Source organism: Artibeus jamaicensis, unplaced genomic scaffold (genome assembly GCF_021234435.1).
Source record: "Artibeus jamaicensis isolate MK-2021 breed Jamaican fruit bat unplaced genomic scaffold, CSHL_Jam_final scaffold_1019, whole genome shotgun sequence".
NCBI lineage: Eukaryota > Metazoa > Chordata > Mammalia > Chiroptera > Phyllostomidae > Artibeus > Artibeus jamaicensis.
In genome coordinates, this window is record NW_026522025.1 from 2,900,469 (window position 1) to 2,927,333 (window position 26,865).

Consider the following 26,865-nt stretch of genomic DNA (forward strand, 5'->3'; position numbering starts at 1 on the left):
GTAGATCAATTGGTTAGAGCATCGTCCTGATACACCAAGGTTGCAAGTTCGACATCCAGTCAGGGCACATACAAGAAGCAATCAATACATGCATAAATAAGTGGAACAACAAACTGATGTCTCTCCCCCCACATACACAGTTTCACTCTCTCTCTAAAAAATCAGTAAATATAAAATTTTTAAAAGACATTTAAAAAAAGTGATTAATTTACAATGTAATGATGTGCTAAAAGGCAAAAATATCAGAGTAGAATCTAATAGAATCTTACAAATGCCTTTTAATTGATAAATATGCTCAAGTAAAATCATATGCTCATGGATATCAGTATTGACAGTACCTGTCAGTATGAACACACACTTTTAAAGATTAAGTATGTAAAATTTTATTACAAATCATTATTAAGAGAAACTTTGCAATTACCTTTGATAGCTGGGAACACTAACTCCGACACCACCCCCTCAAAACCAAAATAAATTATTCTCAATAAAACAAATTCTATTCTTCTCACTAGTAGACCTGTATTGTGCACATATATATACACACACACACAGAGTTGAAACTTAATTTAAAATTCTATTACAAATTTGTAGAAATTTGCTTTCTTTGTTATTAATAAGTACCTATATACAATAGCCTTAATTTTGTCTCCTCACTGATCAAGCCTACAATATTTATTATCCTGCCCTTTACAGAAAATATCTGGTGACTTTTAGGATACAGAACTTTCAAAATGTGGACAACTTGTTGTCCACATTTTCAAAGAACAGTGATCAAATTAGACCCTTACCCAAATGCAAAAAGCAAAACTGCAAAACTTTTACAAGAAAATAATATGAAAAAAGCACAAACCATAATTAAAATGATGAATAAATATGACTACATTTTAAGACTTTCTAAACAAAGGGTAAAAATAAACTATGCTTAGAGAACATATTTGCAACTTGTATTACCAACAAAGGATTAGTGTTTAAAGTACATAAAGAATTCTCACAAATAAATTTTAAAAAGGAAGAGCCCTGGCCACATCCCTCAGTTGCTTGGCACATTGTCCCACACACCAAAAAGTTGTGGGTTTAATCCTGGGTCAGGCCACATACCTAGGCTGTGAATTCAATCCCAGATGGGGTGCAAACGAGATCGATTGATATTTCACTCTCACTCATACCAGTGTTCCTCCCTCCCTCCCTCTCTCTCTCAACTCACAAAAGAGGTAATGCTTGAATTCGCAAGGCAAGCATTACCAAACTATTTACACTCTAATTAGTGCTCAGTGCCTGCTCAATAATGTATTTTCATAGATAGCATTTAGGCTATCATGTAATAAGAGCACTATCTAACAGGGTTAGAGATTAAATAAGATAATCTATGTAAACAGCAGTTAGTACACAGTTAGCACCTCAACAAAATACCAGTTATTATAATGAAAATAAAGAGCATTAGTGGTGTTAATAAAAAAATATAAAATCCCACTAAGCACCTCTCCAGGGGACCAAGAGAACTTTCCAAACTACAATCTACTTCCAAATCTTCTGGAAACAGTTTAATTCTGGTCCAACCAGGTAATTGAGGGTCCCCCACCAAGTGTGTGTGTGTGTGTGTGTGTGTGTGTGTGTGTGTGTGTGTGTGTGTGTAAAGGAACTATAAACCTACTCAGTTTCCTGTGAGTTGGATGGGTTTAATGAATAACTTCATTCTAGGAACCAGTATGAATATGACAACATGTCAGAATGCAAGTCCAATAACAAACCATCTTCTTATCTGTCAAGTCTCCTATTAGAGAATGTCCTAGAAACAGAGTGATAACCAGTGGTTACCCTATATGTCTAACAAATTCATTATGATTGGGTCCATACCCTAAGAATTCAGTTGGAAATAAAAAGGCTTCTAAGGTAAAGAAAATTTGACCATCTAAATATCCTATAAAGTAGTAATGATGAAATTATGGTATATCTACACCATGGAGTTCTAGGTAGACAAAATATATCGAAGGGCACTTAATTAAAGGCTATAAAAAATACCAGTTGTTAATGCTGGATGGAATAATCATGGGAAGTTTCAAATCCCTCCTACCTTCCCCTAGAAAAATAAGCTTTCTTAATATCATTCCTAACCATTTATGTACATACCAAAACATAAAAATTACATTTTAGGTAAAAGTAAAATAGGAATTATTTTTGTGGGTTTTTTTAAAAAAGAGAATTGTACAATGTATTTGGTTTTCACCTGGAACACACAGCTTTTTGGCACTGCGATCTGACAGTGATCTAACCTAGCTATAACGACTCCTTGGTAAGTATTCTCCTCCACTGGTCCTTCATATAGTAAAAAAAAGACACCATTAGCATTTAGTATTTCTCCTGATTCCTGACATTTCCTTTTACATTTAAAAGGTTTATGGGGTTGCTCCTCTTTTGAGTCCTCAAAGGTCCTTAGCCTTAGAGACTTTAGTTAATGTGCTCAAGGACACAAAACTAGAGATAGGAAACTAGATACACAAATGACTAAAAATCCCATACTTTACACATATCTCTATTCTAGCACCTATTATATTTAATATACTTCTGCTTCAGGATCTGCTCCATGATTCCACCAGGAATCAAGATCAACAAGAATTCTTTGAAGGCAAGAGTTCTTACCATTGTTCAGTTCTTCAAAAACAGTGATCTTTTGAATGATAAATCTTATTTCCAAAAGAAACATTTTAGTTAAGAATGGTCTTCCACACCCCAAAAATTTCAGTAAAAAAATTTTTTGAGTAAAATTTAAAAAAAGAAAAGAATGTTCTTCCTATTCTTACCAGCTCATCAGTCCACAATGAAAAAAATCGATCTAAGAAATGGTAACAAAAATACATGTAATTAAAGTCATATTAGTATTCAGAAGACTTAATGTATTTCAACCTTAGAAGATCTCTTTGTTAAATGAGCTTGAACCTCACAAGGTAAGGCCTAGCTTGCTTCAACTTTACATTATAAGACTAAGAGGGTACAATCGAAATTGAGGTTTGGATTCAGGTATCAGACCAAGGCATTGGAAGGTGTCAAGTTCCTAGAATACATATATATGTAAGTACTTGATTTCTTTTGTAACTCCAAGAGTCTATGATCTCATCACTAATGTGTATACATATTACAAATGCAATTACTGTCTCATATATTTAAAAATCATTACTATTTCACAGGTTTTATTGAAAAGATCCACAAATAAATACATGTTCTCATCCAATACAAAAGAATATGTTCTCTGACATACAGCCTTCTGATATGTTAGATTTTCCTAAAGTTTCTGCTCTGCAGTGGTCCTGCTTACTCAGATTGCGATCCTCCTTCTGTTCATCAGCATATAACGAAATAAATGTTCAGAATAACCTGCACCTTATTTAGCCTATATCCAATATTAAGAAATTAATATAACAATCTCCTCAGTTCTAACAGACAGACCAAAATTTAAATTAAAAAGACTTGCCCTTCAGTACTGACTGGTGTGGCTCAGTTGGTTGGGTCTTGTCCCACAAACCAAAAGATCACTATTTGGGTTTGATTCTGGTCAGGGCACTTGACCAGAATCAAAGTGCCCTGATTTGGCACCTGCAACCTGCACTGGCCTGGGTTGCAGGTTCTGTCTGCTCTGGGCTCATACCAGAAGAGTGGTAACTGATGGATGTTTCTCTCACACATCGATGTTTCTCTCCCTCTTTCTCTCTCCCTTCCCCTCTCTCTAAGAATAGGTAAATAAAAATCTTTTAAAAAATCTTGCCCTTCAGAAGCTTATTTACCTTTTCACATGCTGCCCCCCCTCCCAAAGAAATACAGATCTTTTTACAAACAGATTTAACATGGAAAGTGTTTTATATTTATTTAAGTTAATTCAAATTTCATAAGTGCTCTTCATTAAGAAAATAATTTACTATTTAGACTGCACTACCACTTAACCTGTCTATCTAGCATTTCCACTTTACAACAATAAAAATTTGAAAAGTATTTCCCAAACTGGAGTCCCTTAATCCTTCCAGAAGAGAAGGAAACCAATACTTACCAAGCATTTATATAGAGCTCCCCAAAGACAGATGTCCTGGAGATATGCTTAACACTTTAAAAAAGTTGAATACAAATTACACATATAAGAAAGTAAACTTCACACATGCTGGTAAACAATTCTTTCAAGGCATTATTTCACCACAATATTCCTTTAATCAAATCTGTGGTGCTTCTTCACACATTCAAGAGATTCGATTATAATATGATGGATGTGTACTGAAACAGACCATGTACAAAGACCTACTGAAATACAGTGAAAGGAGGGATTAGTTCTTGCCTGGAAAGGTTTCACAGAGATAACATCTGAGCAGGTCCTGGAAGGGTAACACAGCTGCTACCTAAGGCTGCAGATGCTTCACGTCTGTTTCCAGTTACAAAAATTCACAGCATTTAACTTTAGGTTGGCTAAGTCTTGAAAATTCATCTCATATTAAAGTTTTCCATCTTTATTTTAAAGCAACAATATTTTCTTTAAAAGTGTAATTGAAACTGCAGACAGAAGTGGACCTACTCTTTTAAAAGGAGAGAAAGTTGTTGGAAAACTTTGCTATTCTAATCAACCCCCTTCATTTTAAAATAAGAACACTGAGACACTTAAGAACACTGACTTGACAAAAGACCACATAAAGATAGAAATGCAACAACGTATTGAAAGAATACTTAAATAGTATCTCCCCTTTGAAGCCTTTTCTAGCTTTCTCCCTAAGTGGAGTTTACCACTCCTTACTTTATTCCCCAAAACACCTAGCATATACTTCTATTACAGCTTCCAAAAACTTTAGTGCCCTAATTTTACTTTTTATGTGTCTGTGTCCCTCTACTACAATGAAAGCTCCCTGAAGGCAGGGGCTGTCTTAATCTTTATATGCCCAGTACCCAGAATAAAATTTCTTATTCCCAAAATAAGTTATATTTGATCAAGTTTCATAGAAGATTTATGACACCTCAACACCTGTCACAGAGTAGGACTCAATGAGTATTTGTCAAATGAATTTGCCGAAAATGAGATAATTAAATGAAAGAATACATCTAAAGCAGTTAGAACTGACACAGTGTGTATACTATAAACATTACCTGTTACTATGTACCCTTATGTAGTCAGACAAAAACTGAAACTGTTATTCAATATTTAATTTGGAAGGCAAAAACTAAGCACTTTTAATCAAGGTTTCAATTTGTTCATTTACATATTACTAATAAAACCACATCTTTGATGAGAAAAAGAAAATTTAGCCCATCCATAGTTACCCTACAGCCTGGGAAAAAAATAGTTCAAGGAGTTGTGTATTATTAATCACTAGATGTAGAGTGGAAAGAGAAAAGAGGCCAATCTTAAACTTGAGGTTAAATCACTTTTTTGAGATGTTTCCATCACCTGTCAACTTTCTCTCCACCTGTCAAGGTGGGCAGTGAAAAAAAGCATTTCTAAGGTTCTTTCCTGCTCTAACACTTACAGGGGCTTATACAAATTGGGACCAAAAATCCTTCAGCTTTTGACTCAAAATGAGTGAGAATCTTACAAAAACCAGTAAATGGTGTACTGCATTTGGTGACAGGGTTTTCATACCAACTCAGCTGTGTCAATTCTGAGCAAGTAGCAAACTCTCTAGATCTCAATTTCCTACACCTATAAAACGAACTTGTTGAACAATACGTTCTCTCTTTAAAATACATAATAGTCATGACATTCTATGAAGTAAGCTACCTCTGAAGGAAGGATTCAGGTGGGGATTGAGCTACCCGTCAACGAGATATTTAGAAGACTCCAGCATCAACCAAAAAGTACAGAATTTCACAGCTAGAAGAAACCTTCCAAGTCTATTACAACTGAGACTGACAGTCCTGGAAGAGGTCACTCAACCATTCCAGTAATGAGAAACCCATGGAAACAAGCCATTTCATCGCAGGCCAACTACTGTGCCTAAGTTCTTTTGCTCAAGCCACACAATCCTCTACTGACTTCTACCTATTAGTTTTGCCCCCTTTTCAACTAAGGACACCTTAAATATTTGTGGGTAGTAATTATATACATACCCTCTCCAAAATTAACCTCTCAACCTTTACATACCCTCTTACATACCCTTAAATACCCCTTACATACCCTCTCCAAAATTAACCTTTCAACCTTTCAACTCTTCAACCTTTCCTTACACCATAATACCAAGACTCTCTCACCACCCAGCCTTCCTTAACTTCAAAAATTACTCGAACCACCGTTCCCATTCTGACGTCCCGACTCCTTGTGAAACCAAGATTTCCCACTCGTCCTGCCGACACCACATGGCAGCGCCTAATGGCCCTAGCCACCGCCACCCAAGGAAGCATTCCGGATGGGAAGTGTGCCCTGCAGCTCCTTCGGGAGATACAAAGGCAAGTGACCGCGGCAGCAAGAGCGAAGCCCGCACCCGGCTCTCCTCCCCGTTCCGAGCCTTCTCCCTCACCGGTATTGCTTGGGATCGCTAGGAGACTTGACGATCTCAGGGTCTCCGGCATTACTGATAGACCCCCTTCGTCCCTCCTCCTCAGAGTCATCTACTCCTAGACGGGCAACCCGGGCGCTCTCGCCCAAATCCTGTCCACTGGGCTGCAGGTCAGGGCAGCTGCAGGTAGACTTCGCCTTGTTCCTTCCAGGCATGGTCGGAGTAGGAAAGGATCTGACAGCAGCCGAGTCTTCGCACCGACTCCGCGCTTCGATTCTCCACAGCGCCGCGAGCTCCCGCCCGGCCTCACACCACAACTTCCTCCCGGTGGCCCCGACTGCAGTAACCGTGACTCTCCTCAGCATTCACCACCAAGCCGGAGCGATGGGCATCCCGCTCCCCAGGGCCCACCTCCTCCTCCTACTCCTCCAGCTGCTCCTCCTCCTCCGCGTTCCAGAGGCGGTGGCGGCCGGCGCTGGTGCTGCCGCAGCCGCCGGGGAGGACAGGCCTGCACCCCTCCCCCAATCCGGTCTCCTTAATGCCAACTTTCCTCATTTCCCCCACCCCGCCCTCCAGTAGCCGGTGACGCTACAGGCTCTACCCAATAAAGAGGCAAGGTAGCAGTCACGCGCACGTAAGCAACCAATGGAAACGGGTAATAGAAGGAACCAAAGAGACCGGTCAGATTTTCTGACACCCAGAGAGCTCTCCGAAACCTAGGGTGGGCGGGGCCCGAAAGAAGGGGTGGAGGGAGTGTTGCAGAGGACGACGGGAGAAGGGCGCCTAGTCTGCGGCGCCGCGTTATGACGTGTGCGGAGAGTTGGTTTAGACGGCCACTGAGTAGTGCTCCGCGGCTCAGAGAGAGTTTTCGTCTGTTGAGGTAACAGAGAAACGAGCGGTGAAAAAGCACCCCCAAGTTTCTTACCGTATCACGTCATATTTTGCCCATCCTGCCCCTCCGGTCCGGGATGGAGACTTCGGCCGTGACTCAGCACCTAAATGCGCCGAACGCCGGAAGTATTTTTCTTCGCCGCCGGATGGAAGTTGCTGGGGAGGGACCCCGAGCGGAGGCGAGCTGAGTGCGAGAGATAGGCCTTGCGCTTTTCCACTGTACCGCTGGCCACCTTTTAGTGGTATTCGCCCATAAGGCCCGGAAAGGTGCTTAAAAGACGGGTGTAGGTATGCTCACTTTTATGTGCGAAAACATTTTTTAGCTTCCCCTCTGGCACGAGTCCACAGTTTAGCGTTAAGTTCAGCCAGCATTTATTCAGCAAGTGCTCTGGGAGGCTGCTTCCCTCAGGTCCCTTCTCCAAAGTTATTTTCTGTTTGTTAACGGCCTTTAAGTGGGCAAACATCTAACCTGTGACCGAAACACATTTTTTAAAAAATTAGAAACAAGTGACATGTTAATAAGCTACAATATAAAAGAAGTGATATAAATGTGTGAAAGGAGAAACACTTGAAGTAGGGAGATGTATTGATGGCTGTTATAAGCCTTTAAATTTGTCTAGGCTTCCCGAGTTTCACAAACACGCAATAAAATCACGAACAACACAAAAATCTTTCATGGAACCTGCGTTGTATTTGGGAAAAATTAATGTAGTTTAAAAACTTGCAACGACACATAATGCAGGATAGGACAATAAGGAGTTGGGAAGAACAACAAGCAGGAAATAAAATCCTGAACTAAGGCAGCAGATAAAGTAAATTAGTTTAGAAATATTGTTTAGATAATCCAGTTTGTTTTCAATCAGTAATCCTTGTTGGGGAAATACCTGAAGTGACATCTATTTAAAAAAAAATTTTTTTTTTGTCCTCACCTGAGGACATGCTTATTGGTTTTAGAGCAAGGCGAAGGGAGGGAGAGGGAGGGAAGGAAATGTGCTGCAGAGAACTGTCTATCCCTTGGCTGTCATAGGCGTCCCAAGTGGGCACCGCACCCACAACCTGGGCAATGTGCCCTAACTAGGAATTGAACTCACGACTTCTAGGTTTACAGAAAGACAGTCCAACCAACTGAGTCACTGGCCAGGGCGAGTGATATCTATTTTGAGGGTATTTTTTTTCTTTTAACTCCCAAACAGGAATGCCATAAGTAAGAAATATTCAAATTCAGCCAGTAATTAGAATTTTCTAACTAGAAACAAAAGCCACATCCTAAATTGTTAGGATTTGGCTAACAATCCTGACAATTTAGGATTTGGCAATCCTAAATTGTTAGGATTCCCCTAAATTGTTAGGGAAAAACTTAATTTTTCCCTTTGAAAAGAGGCCTCTGAATCGTAAGTCACCTGGCTAGTAATGTGGTAACACTTTATAGTGAGACATTACTTTATTCATTCAGCCAACCATCTGAGCTCCTAATGTGTGCCAGGTGCTGGGAATAGAGTAATGAACAAGAAATTTCCCTGTTCTCTTTGTGCACAAGAGAACTGGCAAGACATTGAACAAACACGCAGATTTTTAAGTATTTCGTGAGTAGTTCTGGAAGGAGAAATACAGAGGGACCTAGTCTGGTCAGAGTGTTTTCATAAACAACACATTTAAGCTTACATTTGAAAAATGTATAGGAATGTATAGGAAAAGACTTGCTTAAAAGCTCTGAGAAAGCAGGTCAATATGGCTAAACTGGGAGCAAAGGGAAAATGAGTTAGTGGCCAAGATCATATAAAATCTTCCTAAGAGTAAAAAGAAGTCATTGCCTTGTCTATTTCATGTAGCACTGGATTCCTATCTTCTAAAATAATGTCTGGCACATAGGTGTTCTGTAAATAATTGTTGAACAAATGGAGGTATCATCACGTATTTTGCAAGTAAATCATTCTAGTTGATGTGTGGAAAATAATCATACCTCAGTACTTTGCTTCAGAACTCCTCAAACTCTGTACTCATTGCATTTTGACAGGAAAAAAAAAGTTTCAGCACTCAGTACCTACTTAGGATTCATTGCTTTTGCTAGAACTTTTATAACTTTTACGAAGACGCCCCACGCACAAAAAAAAACCTGTTTCACCATTCCACACTCAGCATGAGTTGCTGAACAAATTAATGAGTGCCAAGTTACCACTGTAGTTTGAATGGGGGTAGGGGTGAGGACAAGCAAGAAAAGGACCCAAGAACCAAGTTTTGAGGAGCTTGTAGAAGAGGAAGAACTCCCAAAAGAGATTGAGAGGGAACTACCAGCATATAGAGGAAAACCAAAAATATATACAATATTATAGGAAAAATACATCCTTGATGTTTGGTGCATTATAATTGTGACCACATACCAAATGTCCAGAGTATTAAATGTTTAAAAATATGAGAACTCAAGGAATCACAGAAGTATACTTTAATCTGGCCTTTTTATATTAAAGACAAAACCTACCCAGAGAGTTGAAGCTTACCAGTGACCTGAGGCACATCCAGGACTTCCAAACCAAAAGTATTATTTATCATTGAAAATAATTTAGAAACTTGCCACCCTTCATTTGAATATTTATAATCACTGTAAAGAGTATTCAGGGGAGAGGTGGGAGGTAAATGGAGACAACTGTAATTGAACAACATAATATTTTTTAAAGTATTCAACAGAAAACATAAATTAAGCTATTGCCATTTTATAGGAAATTGACATATTAGAAGGTTTACAAAAACCTTGAGATCTCCGAGAAAGGTGAGGAGCACAGAGTATAATTTTTTAACCTCATTTACCCATGCTCGCTTAGAATATTTAAGAACTTTTAAAAATCTTCAGTCATTCTGTACTCCTTTCTAGTTTTTTAAAAATTTATTTACTGAATTTATATACACAGAAACATCTCTTTCTTGTTCAACTTATTTATGCATTCATTGGTTGCTTCTTTTATGTGCCTTAATCCTCTTATACATGCTACCACCCAGGACTGAACCCACAACCTTGGTGCAGTGGAATGATACTCTGACCAGCTGAGCTACCCAGCCAGAGCCTATTCCTTTCCATTTTTACCTCAATGATTTCCCTGTCATTATCAGGTTTGGTGACATTCTCTCCCCATTATTATTATTTTTTAATATATTTTATTGCCCTGGCTGGTGTAGCTCAGTGGATTGAGCGTGGGCCTGCGAAGCAAAGGGTCTCTGGTTCAATTCCCAGTCAGAGCACATGCCTGGGTTGCAGGCCAGGTCCCCAGTAGGGGACACCTAAGAGGCAACCACACACTGATGTTTCTCTCCCACTCTTTCTCCTTCCCTTCCCCTCTCTCTAAAAATGAATAAATAAAATATTTAAATATATATATTTTATTGATTATGCCATTACAGTTATATTCCCCCCTTCATTCCCCTCCACCCTGCACACTCGCTCCCCCACCATTCCCCCCTTTAGTTTATGACCCCGTACGGTGTCAAGTTCTTTAGATTCTATATTTCCCCTATTATTCTTACCCTCCCCCCTATCTATTTTCTACCTACCATCTATGCTGCTTATCTGTACCTTTTCCCCGCTTCTCCTCCTCCCACTCCCCTGTTGCTAACCCTCCATGTGATCTTCATTTCTATGGTTCTGCTCCTGATCTAGCTGTCCTCTTAGTTTGCTTTTGTTTTAGATGTGGTTGTTAATAACTGTGAGTTTGCTGTCCTTTCACTGTTCATCTTTTTTATCTTCTTTTTCTTAGGTAAGTCCCTTTAACATTTCACATAATAAGGGCTTGGTGATGATGAACTCCTTGAATTTAATCTTATCTGAGAAGCACTTTATCTGTCCTTCCATTCTAAATGAAAGCTTTGCTGGATAGAGCAATCTTGGTTGTAGGTTTTTGGATTTCATGACTTGGAAAACTTCTTTCCAGCCCCTTCTTGCCTGTAAGGTCTCTTTTGAGAAATCCTCTGACAGCCTGATGGGAACTCCTTTGTCAGTGACTGTCCCCTTATCTCTTACTGCTTCTAGGATTCTCTCCTTCATTTTAATCTTGGCTAATATAATGATGATGTGCCTTGGTGTGTTTCTTCTTGGGTCCAAGTTCTTTGGGACTCTCTGAGCTTCCTGGATTCTCTGGAAGTCTATTTCCTTTGCCAGATTGGGGAAATTCTCCTTTATTATTTGTTCAAATAAGTTTTCCACTTGTGGCTGTTCCTCTTCCCCTTCTGGTACCCCTATAATTTGGATGTTGGACAGTTTAAAGATGTCCTGGAGGTTCCTAAGCCTCTCCTCATTTTTTTGAATTCTTGTTTCTTCATATTTTTGTTTGGTCATTTTTTCCTTTCTTCTGGTCCACTCCCTTGATTTGAGTCCAGTTTTTTTTCCATCACTATTGGTTTCCTGTGCATTTCCCTTTATTTCAATTAGTTTAGCCTTCGTTTGTTCCTCTAATTGGTGACTAAAATCAACCAGTTCAGTGAGCATCCTGATCACCAGTGTTTTGAACTGTGCATTGGATAGGTTGGCAATTTCTTGGGCACTTAGAGTTATCGGCTCTGTGGCTTTTGAGTTCTTCTTGAGCCATGTTTTGGTCTGTTTGTGCCTGTTACGTATGAGGAGGGGAGCCTTAGGTGTTCACCAGGGCGGGGCCACCCAGGTTGCTGAGTTGCCACGCTGTATGTGGGGGCAGGGTCAAAGAGGGGCAATGGTGGTCCCTTCTGCTGCTTCCTGCCTCTGGGGCCTGTGCATTCCTTCTCACTGCTGGCTCCTTCGCTGATTTATCTGTGTGCAAATGTGTGAACTAGGTCAGCCTGCCGCCTGTGCCCTCACTGGGTCCACCTGTTGCTACCCTACACCTGGGATCCGCCCACAGTTGCCTGTGTGCCTGGGTCAGGGGATCTTTCCTGCCCACCCACTCCGCTGCTGGCTCCGCCCCTCTTACCTGTCTAGCTGAACAGTTTGTTGTTGTCAGACTTCCGTGTAATTGAATTTTCTGTGTTTTAGCTGCATTTTTGTTACTAAAACTTTGTTGTTTTTAAACTTGGTTGTGTGAGAGAAGGTACAGTGTTTCCATCTATGCCTCTGGCGGAAGTCCACAGACTGTTGATCTCTCCCTATTATTCTGATGAGAGGTCAGAAATAATGAAAAGTTAAAACATGTCTGCGTTTGATGCCTACCTCTGAAAGTTATTTTAGTCAACACAATGGCTGTGTATCTCCTAGAGGGAGAGAGCTGAACTTACTCCTAAAAATTCAAAGGTAAATTACTTGATTAACCCCATTATCCACCTTTACATTTGAGAATCAATGTAAGTCAGAAGTGTGGAATATTGATTATATGTTGAGTAGATTGGGAGTGCTATGAAGCCAATAAAGTCTCAAGTCCAGTGAAATGGTTGGGTGAAGAGGCACTGAAAGAGGAGATCGGTGCCAAGAGAAATATTATCTACTTTACAATTTTGTCCTAGATCCACACTGTAAGAAATTATACCTTAGAAGCTCTAGTAATTAACTGTCCTGCCCACTAATTGCTCTCCATATTTCATAGTTTGGTATCTAGGTCAAGAAGTAGACATGTTCTTATAGAGTCTTCTTCAGGAAGACCAAAGTATGCAAAACGTACCAGAGAAGTTTGTATGAACATATAAAATAGTTTTCTCCTGGACTGTAAACATAGCTCTGGGAAGAATTTGGTATTCAAACTTCAAGATACATTGAGAGTAATTTTTAAAAGTACTTTAAATTTTCTTTATATTATTATCTATTTTTAGAGAGAGAGGAAGAAAAAGAGAAAGAGAGGGAGAGAAACATCAAAGTGTGATTGCCTCTCACGTGCTTCCTACAGGGGACCTAGCCCACAATCCAGGCACATGTCCTGACTGGGAATGGAACCAGCGACCCTTTGGTTCACAGGCCCGTGCTCAATCCACTAAGCTACACCAACCAGGGCAAAAAACACTTTAAAAATACTTTATGTCAAATGAAAAGTTATTCTATCACAAATCTGTGTTCTCTAAAAATACAGATTTTGAGACTGCCTGGAAAGGGGAATGTGAAGACACAGAATGACATTTTAAATATATAAATTAGAAATCAGATCACATTATTCCTCCTTTTTAAAACCTACCAGTGGCTTGTCTTTGCATTCTGAACAAAATCTGGCTGCTTGCCATAGGCTATTAAGGCTCACTTATTATTTCTGTTTTTCCTCTATATTTACAATTTCATCTACCATTCTGCCATTTACTCCATTCACACAGGCTTTCTTTTTTTTTCTTTTAAATATATTTTATTGATTACCCTATTTTAGTTGTCCTAATCTTTTTCTCTCCTTTAGTTCCTTCAACCCTGTGCCCCTCATCCCACCATCATTCCTCCACCTTAGTTCATGTTCATGGGTCATATATATAAGTTCTTTGAGTTCTCTATTTCCCATAGTATTCTTAACTTCTCTATATTTTGTATCTACCATTTATTCTTATTCCTTGTGCCTTTCCCTCATTCTTCCCACCCTCTCCCCACTGATTAGCCTCCATGTGATGTCTATTTCTGAGAATTTTTTTCTGTTCTAGTTGTTTGCTTAGTTTGTTTTTGTTTTTTTAGGTTCAGTTGTTGATAATTGTGAGTTTGCTGTCATTTTACTATTCTTGGTTTTGATCTTCTATTTCTTAGATAAGTCCCTTTAACATTTCATATAAGGGCTTGGTGATGATGACTCCTTTAGCTTGATCTTACCTGAGAAGCACTTTATTTGCCCTTCCATTCTAAATGAAAGTTTTGCTGGATAGAGTAATCTTGGATCTAGATGCTTGTCTGTCATGACTTGGAATACTTCTTTCCAGCCCCTTCTTGTCTGTAAGGTTTCTTTTGAGAAATCAGCTGATAGTCTGATGGGAACTCCTTTGTAGGTAACTCTCTCCTTTTCTCGTGCTGCTTTGAAGATTCTCTCCTTATCTTTCATCTTGGGTAATGTAATTATGATGTGCCTTGGTGTGTGCTTCCTTGGGTCCAACTTCTTTGGCACTCTTTGAGCTTCCTGAACTTTCTGGAAGTCTGTTTCCTTTGCCAGATTGGGGAAGTTCTTTTTCATTATTTGTTCAAATATTTTCAATTTCTTGCTCTTCCTCTTCTACTTCTGGCACCCCTGTGGTTCAGACGTTGCAAAGTTTAAAGTTTTCCCAGAGGTTTCTAAGGTCTCTCATTTTTTTGCAATTCTTATTTCTTCATTCTGTTCTGGTTGGATGTTTATTTTTTCCCTGTGGTCCAAACCATTGATTTGAGTCCTGGTTTTCTTCCCTTCCCTATTGGTTCCCTGTATATTTTCCTTTATTTCATTTTTCATAGCCTTCATTTTTTTTCTCTATTTTGCAACCATACTCAACCATTTCTGTGAGCATCCTGATTACCAGTGTTTTGAACTTCACACCTGATATGTTGGCTGTCTCTTCATCGCTTAGTTGTATTTTTTTTTGGAGCTTTGATCTGTTCTTTCCTCTGGGCCATATTTTTTGTCTTGGCAGGCCTGTTACATAGTAAGGAGCGGAGCCTTAGGTATTTGCCAGGACAGGGTAACTTACATGGCTGCATTGTGGTGCTGTATGTGGGGGAGGGGTCTGAGAGGGAACAATGCTGCTATCTCATTTCTCCACCAGCTTTCAGCCACTTCCTCCTCTACCCACAAGTAAATTGGGCCCTTCTGGTGCTGATTTTCTGGTGGGTGGTTTTGTGTACATTCTAGGACCCTGTGGCTCTCTCCGACAAACTCTCCTGTGAGGCTGGGAGTTTTCCCCATTACTGCCTCAACCCCCACAGGTATTTTCAATCCGAGGTTTTGAGGCTTTATTTCCCCTCACTGTAACCCTGGGTTGCTCAGTCAGTCTCACTCTCCAGCTGTTCCTCTTGGTTTATCTGTATGCAAATGTGGGACCACCCACTCTGCCAATGCTGCCTCACCCAGCCAGCCAACCACCAACTCACCTGATCCACCAGCAGGAGCCTCGCCTGTCCCAGTCCTCCAGCCACCGCCTCTCCATGAGTCCTCTCTGCCTCAGCTGCCCAACTCCACCCCTCCTACTGGTCTGGATGAGTGTTTCTTCTTTAACTCCTTGGTTGTCAAACTTAAATACAATTTGATTTCCTGGCAGTTCTGGTTATTTTTTTAAAATTTGTTGTCCTTTTTGTTGTGGGAGGAGGTAAAGTGTATCTACCTACACCTCCATCTTGGCCAGAAGTCCCACACTGGCTTTCTTAATGTCCTTCAATATACTAGGGTAATTCTTGCCTTTAGGGCCATAACACCTGCTCGGCTGCCTAAACTGTACTTCCTTTAGATTTTGCATCATTGGCTCCTTCTTACAAGTTATATGTCAGCTCAAATGTCACCTCTTAAGAGAAACCTTCTCTTAACCATTCTACCTAAACTAATACTCATTTTCTGAAATTATTTGTCTATTGGCCGATTGTCTAAATAGCCTCTTTATTTTATAAGATCCACTGGAGAGTTGGTACTCTGTCTTGCCCCCCCACACCCCCCACCCCTGCAATTTCCCCAGTATCAAAAATAGTGTCTCACACATAGTGGGTGTTCACTGAGTGTTGAGTTAATGAAAGAATGGTACAGGAAAAAGAGGTCAGTAGGGAGGCAGAAGAGAGGGATTAGCCTTAAATTAGAAAGAACATCCTCTATCATTGGACCTGGAGGGAAAGAGGCACAGATTAAACCAGGAGCTGCAAAGATTTTAAGTGTTGTTAGAAGGAAGTAAGGGACAGGAATTTAATAGAGTTTCTGTCTGACAGCCCCCCACCTCCATTTTCTTTTTGAAATGTTATACAAAGTCAATGCTGGGAATGAGGGGATAGGTAGTATGATAGGTCCTGCTTCCATGGGAATCAGTAAATAAGATATTTGGGTTTTCTTGGTTTATTTAAATTTCACACATCTTGAAACCAAGCTCCGTTGGTAGTTTCAGTATCCTGAGTAACTATAATATTTTGGGGCCAAGCATTTTACTTACATTAACTCATTTAGCCCTTGGAACAACCTAAGTCTGCTATCAATTTACGGGTGAAGAAACTGAAGTTCAAAGAGGTTTAAAAACTTGCACAAAATCACACAAGAAAGTAGAATAACCAAAATGTCAAATCATGTAAGTTTAATTCTAAAGATTTTACTCTTTTGCCTCTTACATCTTGCCTGTCAAATATCTAAAATAAACAGACTTCTAATTCATTAATTTTATCATTGATATTTCCTGTTGTGGTTAACCCTCAGTCTAGTTTTTAAATGCAACACGCAAACTAACAAATGTCATAACTTACATATCACTAGGAAAGTATCAGATTTTCCATCAGACCACCTTCCTTATTTTCTGAATAATTATTGGTCAAAAAGGCATATGCTTAGGTAGGGCTAAGCAACCTAGGCACCTGTGTCCAAGGTGTGCAAGAGCAAGCAATCTAATGAGACATGTTGGAGCATGAGCTGTATGTGAAGGATTGAATATGTGGGTTGATGGTGCAAGGTACCTGAGTTCATGCAGAATAAGGAGGGTGAGGGTTCGAAGTAGTGGTAATGGAGATTGGTTACATACAGGGTTGACTTATCAAATATTGAAGATATAGAGGCCAGGTTTTTCACTGTAGAAGAGTTAAAAATATGGAAATGCAGAAATTAGAATAAACTCTGTGGTGTTGGGTTGGAATTGTTGGTGTCAGTGTGAACTCATGCTTTTTAATAGATATAGAAGTAAATGTAGATGTGGGTATGCATATGTAAGTATGCATAAACATATTGTACATATATCCTCAAGGCATGTTTATTGAGAAGGTCTGGGATCAGGGACATCTCAATAGCAACGACCATACTGAATACCTCCGTCTTGGTCTGTAAATAATATTCTTCACTAAAAGGCCATTTTCCACTAAAAGAAACCAAGGCTTCCTGGAGAAATGGCTGACCCCAAGGCTAGGGCAGGAAAGATACAAGATGAACCTGGAACCTGTGTATCTCATATGCCAGAAAGCATTAAGGAAGTAGTCAAAGAATAATGAGGACATGACAAAGGGACTTAGAGGCCGGTTTGAAGGGGCTCCCACAGGACCAAAATAGGGACAATTTGAGAATCAAAATAAATAACAATAGTAACAGATTATAACCCATTGTATAAAATAGAAATCCATGCATCATAACTGATGCAAATAAATAGGGAGAGAAGAAAGCTTTTTAATAAAGTGAAATGGCAACAGTGAATGTAGAAAGAATGATGGAATTAGAAAACCACCATTTGTCAACCATAATAGTAATAATTAATAAGTTACTCGATGAAAATCTGATGAGGAATGGGATATTTACAGGGTCTCAAAGTACCTCCTTACAAAATCCTTATTAAGAAACAACTTTATACTGGAAAAATCTGGCAAGCACTAGTAGTGCATGGAAACAGTTAGCATCAGTAATGGGACAAATTGAAATTCTTACCACCTGATAATGTGAAACAAAGAAAAACCCAGCAATACTTCCATGCTATTCTTTTTAAAAATGCAAAACCTGAATCTAATCGAAAGGAAACCTCAAACTAACCCAAATTAAGGAACATTTTCTAAAATAACCCATCTACAATATTTAAAAGTAACAAGGTCATGAAAATCAAGAACTGTGGAGCTGTTTTGATTAAAGACTAATGAGACATGGTAATCAAAGATATCACTATAAAGAACACAATTTGCACAATTGGCTAAACTTGAATGAAGTCTGTGGATTACATGATAGTAATGCATCAATGTTAATTTCTTGATTAACATTGATTTTGATAATTTGTGGGCACTGGAACATTATATGGGCAACCAACTCTCAGAGGTCTGGGGAAAAAGTCTTATAGCTTTTATGTAAGTTTAAAATTATTTTTTAAATAAAAAGGGAAAGGTATTAGCAAGAGGGTCCAAAAGAATACCATACAAAACATTGGAACTTACTGCCAATGTCTTAAATTTAAAATGTGATTTCTGGAATTGTGGGTAGAAAAACAGTGCTTTGTAGGAGTAGTAGTAGCAATAGTTCTCCATCTAACCACACCCTCCAAGAGCCTGCTCAAGACACACCTCCTCTTAGAAGCCTTCTTTGACCCTTCCAGCCATACCTGAACTCAGGTTCCATACCTGAACTCAGCATACATATTTTATTTTGCATCACTTCCTTGGTTCTTAATTATATATAGCCTTGTGACTTCTCTTGTATTATTGTCCTGTATAAATTTTGAGTTCTTGTTTAAATCATTCATGAATATATTATCTCCATAATTATTTTGTAATCAATTTAGGAGTAGATAACATATGTGATCTTTTTTCCTTCCCAAAGCACCTACCGTATGTTTTGCAATCGCATTTCTACATCCCAGGGACTGCCACGAATAATGAATGTCACTTAGCAAATATTTCTTGCAACCCAACTATGTATCAGGAACTGTAAATAGTAATTTCTTGCATGTATAAAATGCTTTACAGTTTATGCAGCATGTATACATCTATTATCTGATTTGTTTTACATAAGTCTGTGAGGCAGGTGCTGCCACCTGGTAAACATGCTCAATGAGGAAGTGTGATTTACTGGAAGTCACACAACTATTTAATAGCAGAACTGGGATGGCAACCTTGGTCTTCAGGTTCTAAGCCTAGGGCTTTTTATATACCAACATAGGAAACAGGTAACCAGTTTGGACACACTGATGGTCATAGATACTGTATTTGCTTTCTATTTCTGCTGTAACAAATTACCACAAACATAGTGACTTACCCAACAAAATCATTATCTTACAATTCTATAGAAGCTAAACTTAAGGGGTCAGCAGGGTTGCATTCCTTTCTTAAGGCTCTAGAAGTGTATTTGTTTCCTTGTCCTTTCCAGCATCTAGATGCTGCTGGGATAAATCATTGGGCCTTGTATTTTATGGTGAGAATTTTTAAAAGATTTTTTTATTACTTTTTTTGGAGAGAGGGGAAGGGAGAAGGAGAGAAAACATCAATGTGAGAGAGAAACATTGATCGATTGCTTCTGATATGTGCCCCAACTGGGGACCGAACCTACAACCCAGGCATGTGCCCTGACCAGGAATCAGGAATCAAGCCGATGGCCTTTCACTTTGTGGAATGGTGCCAGATCGACGGAGCCACACCCACAGGGCATGTTGAGTATTTTTAAAGCACAGGACAGTGAAATCTCTCTGTGCCTTCCTTCTGTGATTACATCTCCCTCTGCCTCTCTTCCACTTATAAGAATCCTTGTGATTAAATTAGACCTACCCAGGTCTAGTTTACTGTCAGTTGCTACCTTAATATCTTCTACAACCTTAATTTCCATGTTATGAATGCTAGCATATTCACAGGGATCGAGATACCAGCATCTTTGAGAAGCCACTATCCTGCCTATCATGTGCATGTTCTCAGAGTTTCACTTTTCAAAGATCAATTGAGCACTTTAAGATCTTAACCCATGATGTGAATGGTTATTCCATCATCTAAAAATTGGTCATCAGATTTCAACAAGACACTTTGTTTACTTTTATGCTGTTAACTTTTAGAAATTAGTTTCTATGAAAAATAAGCCAGAGTTTGATTTATGAAAATTAACGTTCTCTGAGTCCACTGGTTCTTAAATCAACAAATAAGGCAATTGAGGCCAGTGACATTAAGTAACTTTCCCAACACAGTGTCATAACAGAAATTCAGACTTAGATCCTATTGAAAAGCTCTTGGCTTTTCCATTGTACCAAGAGTCTCTTTGCTTAGGGTCTAATGACTTAATCTAATGCCTGTGGTTTAAACATTAATCTGTTCCTTTGGATCATCCACTTCCTCTGGACTGCCTTGAAAATTCAAATCCTCGATTAAATAAGGTGATAGATGTACAATTGTGTTATAAAGGGAATGAAAGACATATGTTAGATGTATGTATTAGTGTATAAGCAGAGTTGTAATTTGAAGCAGAAAGGTTGGTTCAAGTCCTGACTCTGCTACTTGCATGAATTTGGACAAATCCTAAATTCTGGTAAACTCTCTAACCTTGGTTTTATCATCTAAAAAATAAATCCTTCACAGGGTTGTTGTAAGGATTAAATGACATGATGGTTGAAGAGTACTTACAACAGAGCCCACCCCAAAGTATGCGTTCATGAACTGTTGGCAAGTGTAAAGATCCTGATGACTTCACCTAATTCACCTGTTGATGGTGGAATGTGTGATTTCCTGATCAACCACAAGGTGGAGCTAGAGACTTAGGAATGTCTGTCTGGTTCTTTGAGAGGAATTTTGGAATTCAGGGGAACAAAGAAATAATCTATTTGAGTCTTGTCGGAATAGGTCCTATCTTCTTTTAAGCCACCGCCCATGCTCCTCCATCAAGAGAGCCTTTGAGTTCTGTTTGTTTATTGTTTTTCAAAAAGAGTGTCAGATACACAAAGGAGCTTTCAATAGACGTTCTTTAATAATGTGAATTTTAGTTCCTCTTGGAGAAGATGACTGTACAATTATGAGATAAAACCTTTAATACATTTCGTTCTCTTCACCTTCCCAGTCCAGAGGCCAGAGGCAGTTTTTGTCTACACTCTGCTTCAACAGGCATACTCATCATTTCTCCTAAAAAGCCCATTAGGTTCCCATGCAAATCGAACGACTAGCAGTCTATCTTAGCACCCCAGAATCCTCAGGATGTATGTTAGGCTTCAGTTGCTCTTAGAGGATCATTTTGAGGGTATATTTTGATGAGCTTATTAAAAACTCTATTACTTTCAGGCACTGTCTTATAGGCCATGTATCTATTATAATTAGAATTTCAAGAAAATCACAAAAATCCACTTAAAAATAAAGGTATTGTCAAATGCCAGCCTTAAAGTACTACTGCTTTCCAGACTCAAGAAAACATTGCTATAGAAACAGAGCTTAGAGTAAGTACCCAGAATCTAACTAGATAAGAAATGAAACCCCTTCATTTCTATGTATAAATAAAGCATGAATGACCATTAGCCAAGTGGAGGAGAATGAAAGAGGAATGATCATTCCAGGCTGAGTTCCAGGAAAAGAAAAGGTCAAGGAAGAGAAAGCCATGTTCTTGTATGTTTGAAGGTAATTACATGTGACTCACAGTTAGGGTTGAGAGGGGCATGGCAATGGTTAAAACTCGAGGGGTAGGCTGGAGATAAATCATTAGGCCCTGTATTTTATGTTGAGTATCTTTATCAGAGGGCAACACAAACCACCAAAGCCCATCAAGTTGGGGCAAGACAATATTAGATTCGTGCTTTAGAAAGATTCCTGCTTTATCATTCTGGCTGCAAGGTAGAGAATAGGAAGGCAAGGGTAGATGAAAGGATATTTTCTCTTTGCTTTTTCAGATGCTGTCTTCACCATACTCCACCTGTTCTGTGTTCCAGAAGTTTGGCTTATGTGGAGTTCAACAGGCTTCCTTTGCCCTCTAGCTTCTGCTTGGGTCTAGCACTGGGAGATGGCAGCAGGAGATCAGAGGTCAGCAGAAAAGAGGCAAGAGAGTATGTATCCCCCAGTTCCCTCCCTACAAAGTCACTTGGTGAGGATATATCCCTCTACCAAAGGCCACAGCTCTGATTAAGTAGCCCCTTCCATTCAACTGCCCTCTTCAGATTCTGGGTTTCTGGTAACTACTTCCTACCGGTATCTTTTCATGCCTTTGACTAGTAGCATGCCCACTGTCGCTCTTACTGGGGGAAATTTATACCCCATATTGGTCTTCCAAAACCCTGCACTCATTTTGTAAGTAGTTACTTTATCAAACACCTCAAATTATCTATTTTGAGTGTACCATTTATTTCCTGCCAGGACTCTAACTGAGGTAGACAAAAGTAAGTAATTATAATTATATCTAACATTTATTATGTTCCAAGCATTCTTCTAAACATACATTAACTCAGTTAATGCTCACAGCAACTCTACAATGTATCCCTCCTCTGCAGATACAGAATCTGAGGTATGGAGAGATTAAATAATTCTCCCCAAATTATACAGCTAGTGAGGGATTGAACCAAAACTTGAATCCACAGTCTGTTTCCAGAGTCTCTTCCTAACCACTGTGCCCCTTTGGTGAGGTAAGAATTGATGTTATAAGTTGAAGCAATAGCAGTGGTATATAGAGAAAAGAAAGAATTTAGAGATATTATTGCAATTCCCAGAATAATTTTAAGGATCTTATTTTTAGCTGTTCTTCTAGAGAGTCAGTTTATTGAATCATGAATCAACACACCAAATATTTATTGAAGAGAGTTACCAGCTGACTCATAGGCATCCTATTTGTCCACCATGAAAAACAGAAAGACAACATAAAGAACGGGTAGAGGCCTGTCTTTCAGTATGCATTACTGGGATCCAGGCAGCTCTTCAAAAGCTGGAATAAGCAGTGAACTTGGAAAAGCACTGCTTTTAAGCAGTGGTTTGGCATAAGCTTGGAAAAGCAGTGAACTCATAGTGCACTCTGGATACTACAGCCAACTGCCTACCTCTTTCCTGGTTTTTATCACTGTACAATCTACTCCACAAAAATTTCAACATGGCACAGTAAGTTCCATGGCAAAGGAAAACAAAGGGGGATGTGGTTTCCCAGAGAAAGTAACTAACCCAGCTTGGGAAACAGAGGCGTAGGAAGAACAACATATGCAGAGGCTCAGATCTAAAGTGTACCCCAGGCTCTGGCCTGTGTAGCTCAGTTGGCTAGAGTGTTATCTTGATTCACCAAGGTTGTTAGGTTCGATCCCTGGTCAGGGCACATACAAGAAACAACCAATGAAAGCATAAATAAGTAGAACAACAAATTTATCATTCTCTCTCTCCCTCTCCCTTACTCTCTCTATAAATCCATTTAAAAAGTGTACCCCAGTCTTCTCAAACCAAGGAGAGGTTGCCATTCACTTTATTGGCAGCCCTTGTTGTATGAACTACTACAGTTTGAAAATACATTCAGCTCTCCCTTCTGCAGGTTCCACATCCACAAACTCAACCTGAATATTTTCCAACCTGTGGATGGAAAATATTCAGAAAAAAGTCACATTGTTGCTGATGCATGCTATGTATTTAGGCCTACGATAGTTGTACCTGCAACTGAACACATACAGTCTTTTTTCTCATCATCATTCTCTAAACAATACAGTATAGCAACTATTTATATGCCATTTGCATTATATTAGGTATTATAAGTAATCTAGACATGGTAGGGATGGGTGAAGAACTGAACTGAATTTGATACCTGCTTAGACTTGTACTGCTAGAGGGTTTTAGGGGGAGGAATGAGTTCTGCCCATTCCCAAAACAGGCCAGTTCTGTCTGCACTTTGTTGCATTTTTCTGTGGGCTTAGTTAGCACTCCCTCCAGTTCAGCAGTCTTGCTCCCACATGCTATCCAGTAGTATCTCCTAACCTGTTGGGAGGTAACACTGAGTTAAGCTGCAGAGGCACACACTGCTCCATGATTTTCTGCATCCTCTATGTCAGCCAACACAGAGCTGGGACCTGGAGAGTATCCACAAGTACAAGCTGACTGGCTGTCCTTGACCTCTTGCAGCTCCAGTCCTTCCTCCACTCAGCCCTCCCTGGCTGTTAGAGTCCACCCTGATTTCCCCATTTTCTGAGTCATTCATGAATTACTGCCTTGTATTGTGGCTTTTGTTGCATTGGTGCTGGACTTATTTTTCAGTACCTAAGATTTTAGATGGCAGGGATCTCCTCCCAAAGTTCTTAGCACAAATAAGGGAAGGGTTGCTCCATAAATGATATATAGTTTAGATGAACTTTATTGCACATACCATCATTGCCACTATAGTAAGGATAGGAGCTACATTAAGAAAAGTCAGTTTGTACGCCCTGGCTGGTGTAGCTCAGTGGATTGAGCACGGGCCTGCGAACCAGACAATTGCGGTTCGATTCCCAGTCAGGGCACATGCCAGGGTTGCAGGCAGGTTCCCTGCAGGCCAGTTCCCAGCAGGGGATGCAGAAAAGGCAACCACACATTGATGTTTCTCTCCCTCTCTTCTTCCCTTCCCCTCTAAAGATAAATAAATAAAATATTTTTTAAAAAAAGAAAAGTCAGTTTGTATCAATAAAACATGTCAACACAAAACAAAGAGACATAACAGGTATTTGCAAATGGGGAGTCCCTTTTGTTACTGTGTATACTCCTCTATATCCATATATTTCTTTATATTTTACAAACTCATAAAACCACATGACATTTCATATTTATCACATCGCTAAGAAGTGTCAGCATATGGGACATAGGAAGAATGAAAACATCTGCTTAGCTAGAATCTGATGGGGAGAGACTTGAGAGTTATTACTCTTCTCTCTGCTCAGTACTAGAGAAGGACAACTGCAATTTTTGCTAATTGCTCCTCCTGAGTAATTGTGCTCAGCCTGTTTTGGTATATCTCCTAAGCTGGCATGAGACCAGCCTGGCCCCTGGTTGAATAAATTAGAAAGAGCAATTGAGAGAAATGAAGATGGTGTACAGGCTGACTAATGTGACATTTCTCTGTGTGACTCCAAAGACCAACTGCCCCTGGTCCCATGATACAAGGACAGTGTCTGCTGCCCAAAAGTGCTCCAGGGTTTATTAGTGATGGTGTGGGGGTAGTGAGGAGAGTGTGTGTTCCTCTCCTCCTCTCCCACAAGCAGAAAGGAGGCCAGATACAGATACAACTAATACTTAAGTTTTCTCTTCAGCTGTGCCCTGCCACCCCCTCCCCAATAGGCAGGCAGGGTTCAGGGTCAAGAATACCTACCTGTTCTAGGGGGCAGATCCTATTTTGTTTTGAGACCAACCAAGCTATTTGCCTCCTTCTCTCTGTCATCTTGGGTTGGTTGCTTTACTGATGCAGGCCCCACAGTTTTCCTCACCTGAATACTTGGAATAATAAAACCCACATCACAGGGCTGTGCCAAAAATCATAGGGGCTTTGATGAGAAAGTGCATTAGGAACTGTAAAGTGCCGAACACGATTGATGATTTTTGTTATGGTATTCCAATCACGGTACAGATGGTTCCTTGTGTCTGCCCCTCCAGGGCTCCAATCCCATCACAGCTCACTGCTCTCTTCATCCAGTCCCAGCATTCACTGGCAGATTCTCTTTGGCTGCACTTAGCCTCTGGAAGATTTTTTAAAAGCCAACCAAACTTCTGGTTACAAGACATGTTGGCCCTGATATTTCTAAGTGAGGTTAGGTTCCTGGGACCAAAATTTGGAGGGAATGGCAGAGGAGGTAGAAGGAGGAAAGGACCTTTGGAAATGGCTTTGGGAGTGGCATACTTTGTTTCATTCTGGAAAAAATGCCGCGTGCCCCAGCCTCTCACAGTGGCTGTAACGTATATGTCCACGACATTCCACATTTCTAAAATGTGCTTATATGTGGCTCTCACAACCACTTTGTGAAGTAGGAAGATTATTAATTTTATTTTATGTATGAAGATATGTTTGTCAAAGGTCACATAATTAGCATGTTGCAGAGGCAGAACTCAACCCCAGGTGTCCAGATTTCTAATTTTCCAAGTGTGGGAGGGCATGTCTAACATAGGCTCCAGAATACTCTATCCCCTCATGTTTGGTTTAATCATTACAGACTGGTTTCTGAGAGGAAGGAGGAAGTACATGAGGTATCATACTCTCAGGTGTCTGGTGGCAGTCAGCCCAACAAGGTCACGCAACAGAGCTGCTCAAGGCCAATCTGGACTCCTCTCCCTTGTTGCTGACAAGATTGTACCTTGATCTACTTTACAAGTCTAGAATCCACTTCCTACTTATACCTCCCCTCTTTTTTGCTCTTTTGCTCTTTTGCTCATGGTATCTACACTGGGTTCTCTGTCCTTGGTTTCCTTGCAGAGATCCTGGATTGGACTTGCCTCCCTGGCTTGGCCTAGTTGGCCGTGTCATACAATGGTAACGACACATGTTTGTCAGGCACTGCACTGTGGCTTTGCACCCATTCTCTCATGTGATCCTCTTAACAACCTTGGGGGGGTAAATATTATTTTTCTGTTTGTGTATGAAGTAATTGAGGCTCAGAGAGTAATTTTCTCAAAGTCACACAACTAGTTATTGATAAAGAACTAAGAATTTAACCTAAACCTGTCAGACCATAAGCCCTATGCCCTCAACCACTCTACCACACTACCTTGTTAGTCTTCTTCCCCTGATCTGTTGTTTGGAGGGATAGGAAGATAGTTCAGTACAAGCAAATCTCTCAGCCCTTTTTTTTTTTTTTTAGCTTCCAGGCTTTTGGCTGCCTGGCAGAGATTGTCCCCAGAAAGATCTCATCCAGTTGAGCCTGGCGTGTACTTGGTGCTCTGTAAATTAAGTCCTCCTAGAATTGGAATGCATTTATGGCTCTTAAACATGGCTGCCTGCTGTCTCTTCTTAAACACACGGTCCTGCGTCCATTCTTAACAAGTCTCCTTAGAGATTCTTTGTTTCTCTTCTTGTTACCCTTTAAAAACCTTTGGCATGCAACAGGCAGTCAGAGACCACCC

The 26,865-nt window shown here is 39.9% G+C and overlaps 1 protein-coding gene across 4 annotated transcripts in view; it reads right to left on the reverse strand.

Annotated features, from left to right (window-relative positions):
* NRDC (nardilysin convertase) overlaps positions 1 to 7,478 on the reverse strand; it is a 68,600-nt gene extending 61,122 nt beyond the window's left edge. The window contains exon 1 of one of the 4 annotated variants that reach the window (XM_037148759.2): positions 7,384 to 7,478. Coding sequence is in view for 2 of the 4 variants with exons in the window: in XM_037148760.2 (XP_037004655.2) it covers positions 6,480 to 6,823 (344 nt within the window). In the remaining 2 variants the exon portion in view is untranslated. Of the gene's footprint in view, positions 1 to 6,479; positions 6,995 to 7,383 lie in introns of those variants that run through there. The other 3 variants (XM_037148760.2, XM_037148758.2, XM_037148757.2) reach the window with 3 other exon arrangements.
* Positions 7,479 to 26,865: the final 19,387 nt, after the last annotated feature.